This window comes from Brachycentrus maculatus, unplaced genomic scaffold, assembly GCF_059751285.1.
Source record: "Brachycentrus maculatus isolate JH-2025_06_01 unplaced genomic scaffold, ASM5975128v1 h1tg000478l, whole genome shotgun sequence".
NCBI lineage: Eukaryota > Metazoa > Arthropoda > Insecta > Trichoptera > Brachycentridae > Brachycentrus > Brachycentrus maculatus.
Window position 1 is genome coordinate 19,400 of NW_028281225.1, and position 14,296 is coordinate 33,695.

At 37.4% G+C, this 14,296-nt stretch overlaps 1 protein-coding gene across 2 annotated transcripts in view; it reads left to right on the top strand.

Moving 5' to 3' along the window:
- Positions 1-1,305: 1,305 nt before the first annotated feature.
- LOC148302097 (uncharacterized) overlaps positions 1,306-14,296 on the top strand; it is a 29,103-nt gene continuing 16,112 nt past the window's right edge. For both annotated transcript variants that reach the window (XM_088272157.1, XM_088272158.1), the window contains exons 1-6: positions 1,306-3,247; positions 5,214-5,250; positions 9,949-10,071; positions 11,471-12,119; positions 12,816-12,938; positions 13,464-13,589. In XM_088272157.1, coding sequence (XP_088128283.1) covers positions 2,021-3,247; positions 5,214-5,250; positions 9,949-10,071; positions 11,471-12,119; positions 12,816-12,938; positions 13,464-13,589 — 2,285 coding nt within the window. In that variant the 5' untranslated portion in view covers positions 1,306-2,020. The remainder of the gene's footprint in view (positions 3,248-5,213; positions 5,251-9,948; positions 10,072-11,470; positions 12,120-12,815; positions 12,939-13,463; positions 13,590-14,296) is intronic.

A 14,296-nucleotide genomic window follows, 5' to 3' on the forward strand; every position in this document is an offset into this window, starting at 1 on the left:
ACAACATATCCTAGAAGCAAATTAACCTAGTCAGATAGCAGCTATATCAATTACTTCCACTTTATACTAGTTACGCACGATTACCGTATCCTCTCAGATACGAACTCATAATTCTGTACAAAAATCCTTGAATGCATGTATTAATTTTAAATCAAACACATTTTTTTTATTTTTTATAATAAATAGGGGAAAATAAATATAAGGGTACATACCTACATCCCCCACTACTTAATGAACAAACTAACCTTAGGTCTTCACTTCTGCTAAATATATTTAAATAGACTATTACTGTACATCATCTCTCTCTATGTAAACGCTTGCATGATGCGTTATTGATAAACTAATAATTACATCTACATATAAAAATTCTTAAAAATAATATTACCAACAATTGTATTAAGCTTTAAAATATTAATTCTCTAAAATATGGCCATGTCAATAAATTCTTCCTTTCCCAGAAAATAAATATAAGGGTACATACCTACATCCCCCATTAGCTACTGTTATCTCCCATAAATTATTGCTGCACGTGTTAAAACTGTCACTTAGAATTGTATAGCTACATAAGGACCGTAGTCCATTTGATCTTCACATTCGTTTGATAATGCCCTAACAAGGCGAAACAATTGTCACAATATAATTTTTTATGTGTTTTTTGTTAATAAAATACAACTTAGTAGACTCAAAAAATCTGTGTTTGATTTAAAATTAATACATAAATTAAAATGGAGTTCTACAAATTAAACGCCAAGTCAATAAATAAATAAAATATATATCCTTGAATGCGTTCAAGTCCTTGCGCCATTTTTCTATTATTCACTTTCAATTATCTTCTTCATCTTTGTGATGATTGGTTCGCTTCTTTCATGGTCAGTCTCCACCCGTCTGTATCCTCCGCTCGTCTCTTCAACTCGGCGTACCCGCTACAACGCATGTTGGAAATATTTGGTCATCCACCCTTCTTTCTTAAATAAGAATTAAGGACTAGTTTTTGTTAAATAGCAACTAATTTTTCTTTAAACCCAGGTAACATTTGACGTAATTGTTTTTTTAAAACCGTTTTTGTGTTGAAAAATTAAGTTTTTCTTCGAAATAAATATGTGGTTTTGAAAAAATATAGCCTTAGAGGTTATAACAAACAAAAATAACTCGCAGTATATATATAAATGAGCGTTATAACCAGCTTCTACTGTACATATAAAACAACTCGCCCATACGACATCTTTGTAAGGTAAGCCAACGGGAGTTAAAATAATATAAAATTCGATTATTTACATATGTGGGTTGTATAATTAAACCTTTTTTACTGCCTTCATTAGATTTTTATTAAATGCATCTAAGTCTAACATATAAAAACAGTTTTTCTGTGTTAAACCGTGTGTCCAAAACCTGGGTTTCTCCACTTCGACATCTCAAAATAGATGAAGAAGAATATGGAGGTATTGGTATTTATGGGGATTTTAACCTGTCATGAGTGAAAACATCAAAGCGCGATGTTTTTTGTGCAAAGTAGCAATTTCTCCTCCGTTTCACCATTATCTCGTCTACTGCTAAACAAAAACTCATTGTAACGTTTTGTTTGATAAACATCTTGTTATTATCGTCATTTTAATACCTCCATACGCCTTTTGTTAATCACGTCGCGATTGTCCTTTGTTTGTGCCTCTCTTCAGCGCAACTCCTCAAAGACACAATGGATCGGCCGCATCACAACAGCGAGACCTGCCGTCGCCTTTAATTCATTTTCTTTGTAGGCGAGTTTTTGCCCGAGACAAAACGAACTAACCCGGTTTTTGTTTCAGAATTTGTTTCAGTTTCGTCCGACGAGAGGCTGGGTGAGATGCGTTTGTAATAGACATTGTCACGGGACAATCGGGCGATATGGTGAACCCGTTCAACAGACGACCTAACCTTGAAATCTCAGGCGATCGCGGGCTATCTCAGACAGCTACTTCCAGTCCGTCGATCTGTCTCCAAATTGGCCAGATGATTCTCCCGAACCGCGCGATATTGAACCAACATGGCGGCCACGCTCTCCTCCTTCATCCCGCCGATCTTCAGGACTAACCTGCAGCAGGCGGAAAGGTTCGAAGAGGACTTCAGTTACTCCTACTCAGAGCTACCCGTCTTCCGCTCCCGGGATCATCCCAGACAGCCCGCCCGGGACAAGCTAGACTATGAAGAAAGGAAGACGAGCTACGAAGAGAGGAAGGCCGTGAGTCTTCCGTACCAGAATGTCGATCGATGCGTTTCGCTCCCGAGAGCCAAGCTTGATATTCCGACAGTAAAATTACCCAAAAACCTAGACAGCCAAAGCGAGGAACAACAGTCGACCAAGAGGTCGCTCAAGTTCAAAATCATACCAGACAAACCCGGTCTTGCGAATCCGGGAGATAATCACTCGAAGCGTTTCGAGTTTCAGACCACGTGCACCAATTTGCCGCCGAAAAACGTCGGGAAAGAGGATGTCAGCGCGTGCGAAGGGTGGATTTCGAGCGCCCTGAGGTCCAAGTTGAAGAACAGATGCGAAGAGGCCAGGAAAAAGTTTGAGCTTCGCGCGGATTCTCAGGTCAAACAGTCCGGGGAAAGTGCAGCTAGAAGAGTCTCTCGCGAGAAGGTAGAGCTACTGAGTCGTGTGTCTGCGGAGGATGCGGTGATCGACAAGCTTCTGCCCAAATTCCGACGCAGCTTTGAAGAAAGAAGGCAACCCGAGTCGATTGACTTCATAGAAGATATCGGAGCCTATCTGAGCAAGAGCGACTACGACTCTCCCGACTCGCCTCCTTTCTCAAGCGCCGATGACCGTTCGCCCGTCGCCTCGTCGGTGCGCCGACTGAGGAGCTCCATCTTCTCGAGCCTGAAGCTGCCGCGCAGGGCCGGCTCGGGGCTGGCGGGCCGGCAGGTTGCGGGGCCGCGGCAGGTTGCGGGGCCGCAGCAGGTGGCGGGCTGGCAGGCGGCAGGGCCGCAGCAGGTGGCAGGCCGGCAGGCGGCAGGGCCGCTGCAGTTGGCGGACCGGCAGTTCGCAGGGCCCCAGCAGTTCGCAGGGCCGCAGCAGATGGCGGGCCAGCAGCAGATGATCGGCTCGCTGGGGAGAGACGGCTCCCTGGCCAGGAGCTACGGAGCGGCAGCTCTCTCTGCCAACGCCAACAGCAAGAGGAAGTCCGCCGTGGAGCTGCTGGCGGAATCCAAGGCCTTCTATGTCAAGTCGGAGACTGTTTTGGACAGGAAGCAGGAATTGCCTCTTAGGGTAAGAGACCTACTTTTTCTTCTTCCTTTTTTTTTATTTAGCAATCACCCAGTGAAAGAATGTTTCCGCCAGTGTCAAGTCTTATTTTTTTTTACAAACAAAATAATAATCAAAAGTATGTAACAATTTTTTATTTATTTAAAATAAAATCATATCACAAATAAATTCGGCAATCACTTTGTGGTAATACCTATCCATTTTTAATTCAAGCTTTGCTTGATAAATACCACTCTTATAGTGCTTTGGTATTGACGTGTAGTATTATTTGCATGCTGGTGTAGTGATTGTCCTGACGAAGAGACGGATATGTCTCAAAACCGGTAGACAAAAAAATCTCAGAAAGAATGTTGAATTGTTTTGTTGACCTTATTGTTATTTTGAAATATTGTAAAAAGGGAGTTCAGTGTACTCAAGATTGAAATAATATTGTAATAAAATACAAAACAAATTATCGCGTCATTGCAGTCAAAATGTACCAATACAACAGCAATCATTACTTATTGCACGAAAATAAAATATAATGATGAAATCATTAACAAGCCCATTGTGTTGTCGTGGGTTTATATTTATATATTGCGGAGGTGTACCATATTATTTCAAAACAAACTTTTAATAACCGTCCATTTAAGGCAGCTCATTTGCTGTTGTTTAAATTGTGTTATAACTGTTAAAAAACCTTAACACATTGTAGTCGGGCGCTTCGAACAATAGACTCTAGCCTATAGCGGGTGTTTTTCGCGATTGGCGCAAAAATATATCGCTTTCTTAAAATTGACACAATTTCTAAACCAAATAATATTTTCGATTGAAATTTTCAAAGAAATCATATATGACATTTGATCATCAAAAATAAATTATAATCATAATTTTTAATTAAGTATTCCGTATTTCACAATTTTAGAAGCATTGTAAACTATAAAAAATAGTCTTCCCCTCCGAGGTATCATTCCCTATACAATGCTAATATATTCAAATAATAACACACCAAACAGTAAACAAAACAGTGCGAGCGGTATGAAAAATAGTCCAATACGTGAAATGGCTCAAACTAAACTTGAGATTGAGATCGCATAAAAACTCTAGATTTCTGGGGATGCCTTTACAAGCAACACACTAGCCAATCTGGACAAGACATCTCAAATAACGTCAACAGACTATCGCCTAGCACCCAGGTAGCAGATTACCCTTCAACGCGTTTTATTTCACGCTGATAACAAACCCGTATATTGCCGTTTCCCGCCGATAACCGACAGTCGACAAAAACGGCATTTGCCGTTTCCCGCAGTTGACCGACAGTCCGCGAAAAACGGCAAATGCCGTGTCCCGACGACAACGTGTTAAGTATGGGTTGAAAATAACTAGTTGAAAATTTGTTTTCCATTTGTCCATGTTTCCGGTATATAGAGAGTCCGGTTTAGACAGATTTTACTGTATTTCCTATATTAATAGCATTGTTATCTTTGTGGTATGGTAATATAACACTCTCTGTATCATTCATCATTCATTTTGTACACAAAGTGAACGATGAATGGTAAGGTGTTAGGTTTCACTGTATTAGTATGGCTGATTTCAGTGGCCGTCAATTTTTTCATAATAAAACCTAATAATAATAATAAAACCCTTATCCGCACCCCAATGGTGCATAGGGCACTGCTTCATACGAACACAGTGTTATCTTGATCGTTTACACACGAAGGAAAGGTGATCAGCCCTCCGCTTCAGGTACCAGCCCAGGGTAATATTGAATAAATATTACAGTGAAAAAATCACTTATATTTATTTGACCCCCCTGGGAATCGAACCCGGGACCTCCTCTAATAAAACCTAAAAGAATAATTTACTTTTGGTCATTGTTATTATTTAAAATCTATAGTCAATAAACTTAAAAGGTTTTGTCAGTAATAGAACTATTTTTTTTATAGCTTCTTCTTCTCTAATATTTAAAAAAAACATATCTTATTTTCAGGTCACTTCCGCTATGAATAGTTCCACAGGAGCTCACTGTAAGTATAACTCTTTCTGTTTTTTATTGCTACAGGTAATGGTGAAAACTAAAGGGGTTTATGTGATTAATGGTCTTCTATTCCTATCCAGTAATATTTAGTTGGTCATTTAAAAAAAACTCTTATAACAACATCTTCAATCTCACATATTTCTCTTATCCCGGTGTTCCTTATTCTCGTAGACTCTTGCCAGATATTCTCCTTGGAGTCTTCATTTCTGGCACTCTTAGCGTGTTTTTTATTACTTAGCGCATTGACTACCAAAATCCGACTAGTCGGCTTTTCACTGGCAACCGTAAACGACCAAATACTGATTAGTCAGTTTTCTTAAATAATTCTCACAAATATGTATATCACTACATCGATTTCAAATTTGAACTTTTAATTAAAAAAGGATATCTACTAACAAAAACTAGAAAAGTTACTAGTTGTGGTCGTGTGGTTAGTGTCGCGGACTCTTAAGTCAGAGTTTCTCGGTTCGAACCCACTCTACCACAATTTGATACCTATTTCTAATAATGAGCCGCTTAGGCTCACAGAAATAGTATGAAATTAAAAAACATATTTTTAAATTAAAAAAAAATATATTTTTGAGTGAGGAAAAAACAGTAAAACAAATTTATGAGGCGAATGTAATTGGAAAAAGGAGCAGAGAAAGACCGAGAAAAACATGGCACAATCAGGTATGCCATATACTTGAAAGTGGTCAGGTTAGGAGTCGTAACAATCGGTGGGTATGTATGAGGAGATGCATGAACGTGGAAGAGGCGAAGAATGTTTGCAAAGACAGAGTAGTGTGGCGTTCTATTCTCTCTGCCTACCCCTGCGGTGAAGCGGCGTGATGGTTAGTTAGTTTTATTTTTTATTTTTTATTTTTCAAAATTTACATGCTGAAGACAATATTTTTGCAGTTGAAATTATGAGAAAAAAAATGACATCCAATGTGATTCATTCTAGATACATTTTGTATTTATAAAAAATATTGTCTTTAATGTGTAAAATTTTGACAAATAATAGTGCATATTTAATTAAAATTTTTAATATAATTTATTTTTAACCTTTATTCGCACCCAATGGGGCATAGGGCACTGCATCGTAGCGACGCAGTGTTAACTTAATCGATAATTACATGAAGGCAAGGAGATCAGCCCTCCGTTTCAGGTACCAGTCCAGGGTGATATTGAATAAATATTATAGTGAAAAAATCACTTCTATTTATTTGACCCTCCTGGGAATCGAACCCGGGACCTCCAGTACGGTAGCCGAGCATGCTGACCGTTACACTATGGAGGCGGAATTATTTTAGTTCCTAGTAAATATCCTTTTTAAATGAATAGTTCAAATTCGAAACCAAAATAGCGATATGCAAAATTGTGAGAATTATTTCCAGTACGTAGGGTAGAATAACCGACTGATCGGTGTTTGTTCATTTAAGGTTGGCAGCAAAAAATCATAATAATCATACAATTAGTAACGAAATTAAGACTATAATTGTTGATTGCGTGCATTTTTTGCTATTAGCATAAATATGCTTGGTTTTTAAATAAATCTTTAAAAAATTCATTGGTCAATAAAGTGTTAAGAGTTATCGTTGCAAATATGTCAATATGAAACTTGCTACCGAATTATATTTTTATTTAAAAAAACATAAATGCCTTTCATAGTACTCCATTATGTAGTACTTTCATAGTACTCGAATGTTAGGGATCTGGGCGTTAGATTTGTGAGCGCCCTGACATTTCACGATCACATAGAGGCGGTCAGTGGTAATGCATTGAGAATGCTAGGATTAGTTCTGCGTACTGCCAGGGTTTTGGAAAATACCCGCGTGCTGAGAACTCTTTAGAACTCCTTGGTGCGAAGTAGACTCGAGAGTGGCTCGATGATTTCGGGGCCACACGAGCTTAAGTACTCTCTTATGGTGGAGAAAGTCCAAAAGAAGTTTTTGAGGTATCTCTACATGAGAGAGTACGGCTATTATCCTTGGCTCTACCCAACCCAGTTTCTCCAGGGTATGCTTGGCTACAATAGTTTAGAGACTAGAAGGAATGTGTATTTGATTACGCATTTTTATCGATTGTTGCGCGGTATGATCGATAATCCTGAAATTATCCGGAGCATTGGTCTGTATGTTCCCGATAGTTACCTAAGACAGCGTCGGCATAGATTGTTTCACATTCCTATACACAGGACCAACCTGCCGATGGTTATGCCTGTAGGAAGAGCTACCGCTATGTTGAACAATATCACATTGGATATTGATCTGTTCCATGTGTCCGAAGGAGTTTTCCGAAGCGGGATTCTTCTACACCTTTAAGTCTTCTTGCTTACTTTTAATATATACGCCTTGAATATTGTTTGTTATGTATATATTATTTTTTTTATTGAATAAATTGAAATTGAAATTGAAATAAATTGAAATTACTAGAAATTATTACTAGAAAGTCAACACATTAAAAACAATGTGAAAATGCTAATTAACTTACATTTCTTTTTTACTGTCTCAGTGTGCAGTGCATTAAATTTAACAATAGCATTCAAAAGACTTTCTGTCTCACTTTGAAGCATTGAAATTTGAATATTAATTATCTCTTGGTTATTTCAGCACAAAAACTATGTATTCTTTTAACAATACTGTCTGAATAATTAATGTTTCTTGTAACTTCTATGTGTATACAATACAAGTATTAATTTTGAACTTTGCAAATTATCAGATCATTTTATAGACTCTATTTCTTATCTTTCTCATGTCTTTTCCAAAGCGTTCCTCTCATAGTATTTTACTAAACTAGGGCTATATATTATACAGAATTTATTACAATAAAACATTATTTTACAAAATTATTATGTTATTATTTATCAGTATGAGGGTAATGCTGGGAACAAAGTGAATGGTGCACTGAAATCAGTTATAGCAAATAAAAACCTATCAGCGGAAGCTAAACTGGCAGTGCACAACGGAGTCCTGGTTCCAGCTCTAATGTATGTAAGTGAAACATGGAGTTGGCAAACGAAGGATGAAAGTAGACTGAATGCAGTCGAAATGTGATCTCTCAGAAGAATGTGCGACAAAACGATGTATGATAGATGTGCGAATAGTGAAATAAGGAAAGAATGCAAAGCTGAGATAAGCATTATCGATAAAATTAAGAAAGGTGTGCTGAGATGGTTTGGACATGTAGAACGAATGAGTGAGGAAAGAACGGTAAAACAAATTTATGAGGCGAATGTTAGCGGAAAAAGAAGCAGAGGAAGACCGAGAAAAACATGGCACGATCAGGTATGCCAAATACTTGAAAGTGGTCAGGTTAGGAGACGTAACAATCGGCGGGTATGTATGAGGAGATGCATGAACGTGGAAGAGGCGAAGAATGTTTGCAAGGACAGAGTGGTGTGGCGCTCTATTCTCTCTGCCTACCCCTGCGGGGAAGCGGCGTGATGGTTAGTTAGTTAGTTAGTTATGAGGGTAACTAAGCTACTTATAATATTTTCGAATAGCGGCACACACGCATACTCTGAGAAACGTTTATGTATTGGTGATTCTATCCCCGATTTTATTTACAATTTATTTATTTCCGTCGCTGCAAATGAATAACTTTATATTATGACACTTTTATGTAACTCGTAATTATATTACGGAGGAATACAAAAATTGTGAGCCCGTATCTATTATATTTTATATTGATATTCTCATTTTTAAAGTCGAGTTGTAGTAAATACATATCGCTCACTCCTTTCAAGAACGGAGTTTTCTTGATTTTCAGGAGAATGTTTTTAAAGTTTAAAAATATAATACAATGTATTAAAAATAAATATCAAGCCACTTATTGAACTTTTTACTGTGCAACAGATCTTTTTAGGTAAAACCTGAAGGTTTTTTTCTCCATTTGAAATATATTTAATATATTTAAAAAAAGAATGAAACAATACCTTTTCTTCAAAATGCAAAAACAACACTTTCTGCCCTGTAGAGGGCAAATATTAAGTTAAAAATATGCTGCTTTTGCTGGGATATAGAACATTTTCTGGGCATTCTGAAAACATGCACAAATGATAATTAATGAATTTTGATTTATGATGTTCTTGAAAGGAGTGAGCGATATGTGTCTCCTACTTTCAAAATCCGCCAGATCCAATTTCAAAAGATTTAAAAATAAATACTCGGAATGCCAATTGTGGGTTTTATTGTTTAAAATATTTATAAACTTGAAAACCCTGCTAAAAATGACTTAAAAACAGCGTTGTATTTTCAAATTTACTTTATATTCATGGAACTTGCCTTCTTACCCATATCGGCCTATCAGAGAGCAGGAATAGTAAAAAAATTAAGATGACATCATTATCGGTTTGTGTCTCGTGTTTTTTTTTAAATACTGCAAAATTTTCTAAAAAAAATGGTAAAATTCTCTATTTCATAATAATATTTTATCTAAAGACAGACAAATCTTTTAAAAATAAACGTTACACAGAGAATTTTGCATTTTTTGTAAAATGACTTACATGGATCTGGCGGATTTTGACATATAGTCTTTGTGGAATTAATTAAACAGTTTTGGAGCTATGAAAAATGAGTGTCTATGCGAGTTTGGATATGCAAAAATTGATTTCTAATACACTATTCATTCTCTAGCGAGATCTATTAAAATTTTTAGGAAATAATTATTGTAGATAATATAGTTTTTTTAATTTTCTCTTTAGATGCAACATTATCAGGACGTCATAGAAGAGGAGGAGGAGAGCCACTACAGAATCAACTGCGTCGATTACTCGGTTCAACTAGTATGCAATCACCCAACGATTCTATGCACGAATCTAGAAATGGTAAATTTTATTATCTTATAACATTTTGAGTGTGTCCAAATACTTGTTCACAAAATCTCAATTATCACCCATTACAGGAGTTACTTTCATATTATTTTTTGATATCTTTTAGCCACCTTGTGCGTGTGTTATTGTGCGGGAAGCCAGAGCAGGATATTTAAAAGAAATGCTTACTTACAGTTTGTTTACTGATATAAATTCTTACACTTTAATTACTATTGATAATAAATAATAATAATAAAACCCTTATCCGCACCCCAATGGTGCATAGGGCACTGCTTCATATGAACACAGTGTTATCTTGATCGTTTACACACGAAGGAAAGGTGATCAGCCCTCCGCTTCAGGTACCAGTCCATGGTAATATTGAATAAATATTACAGTGAAAAAATCACTTATATTTATTTTACCCCCCTTGGGAATCGAACCCGGGACCTCCAGAACGGTAGCCGAGCGTGCTGACCATTACACTACGGAGGCGGACAAAATTACTGATAGGTGATCAAATTAAAAAGCTGAATTAAATAACATAAGAATAGGCCTAGCACTTCGCGACAGAGTTAGAAACTCTGAAATAAGAAAAATCTGCGATGTTGAAGATGTTGTGAAATGGGGAAGAGAAAGAAGACGTTTCTAGAGAAATCATGTGGGAAGAGCGAGTTCGGATCGGGTGGTGAGGATAGCAGCGGACAGCAGCATAAGCGGGATCAGACCCCCAGGAAGACCACCTAAACGATGGAGGGATAGCTGGTCTTCCACCTCCCAGGAGCGGACCGGAGAATGACAGGACTTAGTCCTAAAAATAAAAAGAATTTTAAAAAAAAGACAAATATTTGTGTTTTTATTATTTACACAAATATTTCAATTTCATACTATGTATTTCTGTAAGCCTAAGCGGCTCTTTAATAGAAATAGGTTTCAAATTGTGGTAGAGTGGGTTCGAACCGAGAAACTCTGACTTAAGAGTCCGCGACACTAACCACGGGACCACAACCCGACACTTCTTTAAAATATGTTGTTAATTAATTTGGTTTTTGGATTCGATCACTGAAAGCTAATTACGCCATTCAGTACACACATTTGGTTGCATATTGGTATTTTTACCTTCTCATATTTATATTTGATAATTTAGCATTAAAATTTCTAACAGGTTAAAATATATATACTGAGAAAAAATAACAAAGACTATCCCAATTGGGTAACGGAAAAAATAACAGTTACAGACACATCTCTAATACTCATCCACACTTCTTTATCATTCATTTTGTTGGGATGGTACATTGAACTCACACTTTCTGAATGTTTAACTGCCTTTTTTTACTACTATACTTTTTGTGTGCCTCCGGCTTCTTCTTCATCGATGTAGGTTATGTCTTATGGAGTAAGTGTTTTGTTTCAGCTCCAGGCTCTTACTACACGGAGAAGCGAGCTCCGAGGGACTGCTGCGAGTGGGAGATACCATCGCACCCGTCCTCGGCCACAAGATCGCACTACAACTCGGGCACCTTCTCCGGCAACTCCTCGTCGGGAACTTCTGGCTCCAAGGGCCAGGTCAAATCGGACCCGGAACACTCGAGAACGTCAAACTCGGTGACCTTCCCTTCCAAGAGCCTCAACAGACCCTCGAGCTCCGGAGACAACAGGATATTCTTCCCGGATTCATTCGTCGTCCCGAAACCGTCGCGTTCCGATCCGGCAAACGTGTTCTCAAACAGTTTCTCAATCGGCAGCCCGTTCTCAAGTCCTGAGAAAATTGACGCACGGCAAATCTTGTCAGTTGTCGATGCCTACGATGGTTCTGACTACGGCGTTTTGGATCCGAAATCGGAGTATTACGACGATACGGACTTGATTGAGGATTTCAGCACAATTAGCCCGCCCGCGGAATACGCCATCACGGAGAGATCCAACTACCGATATGTCCGCTCCAATTCACATTCACACACGATGAAGGCGGCTCCCGATAATAGCTACGCCATTAATATCAACAGTCATAAGTCGTTACCGGATCTTCACAAGCAGGCGGAGCACTATACTGAAGAAGAAAGGTCAGTTGCAACGCTTCAAGTGTGACTAGTTTTTTCACATCCTCTGCTTACTATCCATGAGATGTTTTTCTCTTATCATTTCTATTCTTTGTTTTTTTCATCCCAAGTAATTTGCAGTCAAAGTTAGGCCGATTGTCCACTACCCGGAATTTGACTGTCTGGCAGTCTGGTTTTGAGCGATTACGACAGTTAAGCGTGATCGAATTTACACGCAATGTGTTCGCGCACCGATCAAGAGCACCGATCTGAAAAAATATGGACAAAAGCACATGCCAATCCAAGCCAATCGTCGTTTTAAAACGCTAACTGACGTGACGGACAAACGCCCTTACTCTTAATTTTTTCATCCCACAACTAATTTTACTGAAATTATTCTTAGTTTTATCAATATTTCTTTTTACTTAACTCAGCGGACCTATGCTTGTTTCGTGAGCGTTGTCAGATGGGTTTTTAATGTTTTCAGCAAATAAATCTAAATTATTATAATTTTTGACTTCATTTATAATTAATTAAGGGAATTAGCTATGAATGTCCGTACTTTTCCAATTTAAAACTGCTTATTTTTATTATGTAGTGACTATCCAACACCGGGACGCGCGTTTTATTTTATCATAGGAAGGGAAAGGTTAAACAACAGTACAGTGTTCTCTTTAGAAATATTAGTTTGATTTGCGTAATGACTGTTTTTTTTTTTAGGAGACTGTCGGGCGCATCGGGTGGTACTAACTATCTCGGTGTTGTGTGCGACGCTACCATCCCACGCCTCGATCCCGCCATGCGCTCCAGCGAGGCTCTCAGTTCCTACTCCAAAGCTACCAGGTAAAATTACACCAGAAAAAAACCTCTTATAATCTATGTATGTAAATTAACCTGTCCGGGAGTATGGACGTAAATGAACGTCAGTGCGAATTTTCCTCAAAGGAGTATGGACACTAATGAACGTCGAAGTCTATCTGTCAGTTAGTATGATGTAACTTGTATAGCAATGACATCTGTGGATATTTGTGTGTAATTTTGTCATAATTGAAAAATATGTCAAATGGGTGTTTTTTTATTAAATTATTTTAACATAAGTTCTATCTTCATAATACATCAATTTAATAAAATAAAAAAATTCATGTGAAAGGTTGCCAAAGGGAATTTCTAATGTAGCTACCAATTTAGCTATTAATCTTGATAGTAATCCTTCATAAAAACGAGGATGTTTTTGTAAAGTAACATCATCAGAAATCATGTAAGAGGAATTATATTTATGCTGTCACCCTTTGTTTGTTCTGTTATATAAATATGAAATTACTTTCTAGTCGAGGTTATTTTTTTAATAAAAGAAAGTAAATTTTTCAGCGGACGATCCAACAGATCTTCAGTATTCTCCAGCAAAGCCAGTGACGCTCATTCCAGGCGCTCCATATCTTGCCACAACAGTGATCCCAGCGCACTCACGTTGGATGATACATATTACTACAACAGGTTAGACTATTTGTTAGTAATAATTATTGTATGGTAATTTTATTAAAATTAAACACTTGAATATACAACTTTAATGAGTTTTATTTTATTTACGACTAGTTTCAAAATACGTCACCATTATTATCAATGTTTCCTTTTACAAAAGATTTTGTTCCTTAACCCCCCTCCCTATATTTATTAACCTATATATACACCTAAATATATTTTTGTTTGTTAGTTTTAATTTGTACCAGAAGATGAAAACATCTGTCGTTTTCGAAACTAGTCGTAAATAAAAATAAAACTCATTAAAGTGGTATATTCAAGTGTTTAATTTTAATAAAATAATCATGTCATTCCACTATGTTTTATAAATGTATAATAAAAAAAATGTAAGCATACTATCTATAGGTACATATGATTTTGTTCGGAGGAATTGCTATCAAAATACATTCTTGATACCTCATCAGAGACTTAGTATTCGAACAGCTGTATAAACAGTAGAATCTCATATATCTGTAGTGTAAATATCTCATTTGTCCGCCTCCGTAGCGTAATGGTCAGCACACTCGGCTACCGTACTGGAGGTCCCGGGTTCGATTCCCAGGGGGGGGTCAAATAAATTTAAGTGATTTTTTCACTCTTATATTTATTCAATATTACCTTGGACTGGTCACCTTTCCGTCATGTGTTAACGATCAAGATAACGCTACGTATATATGATGCAG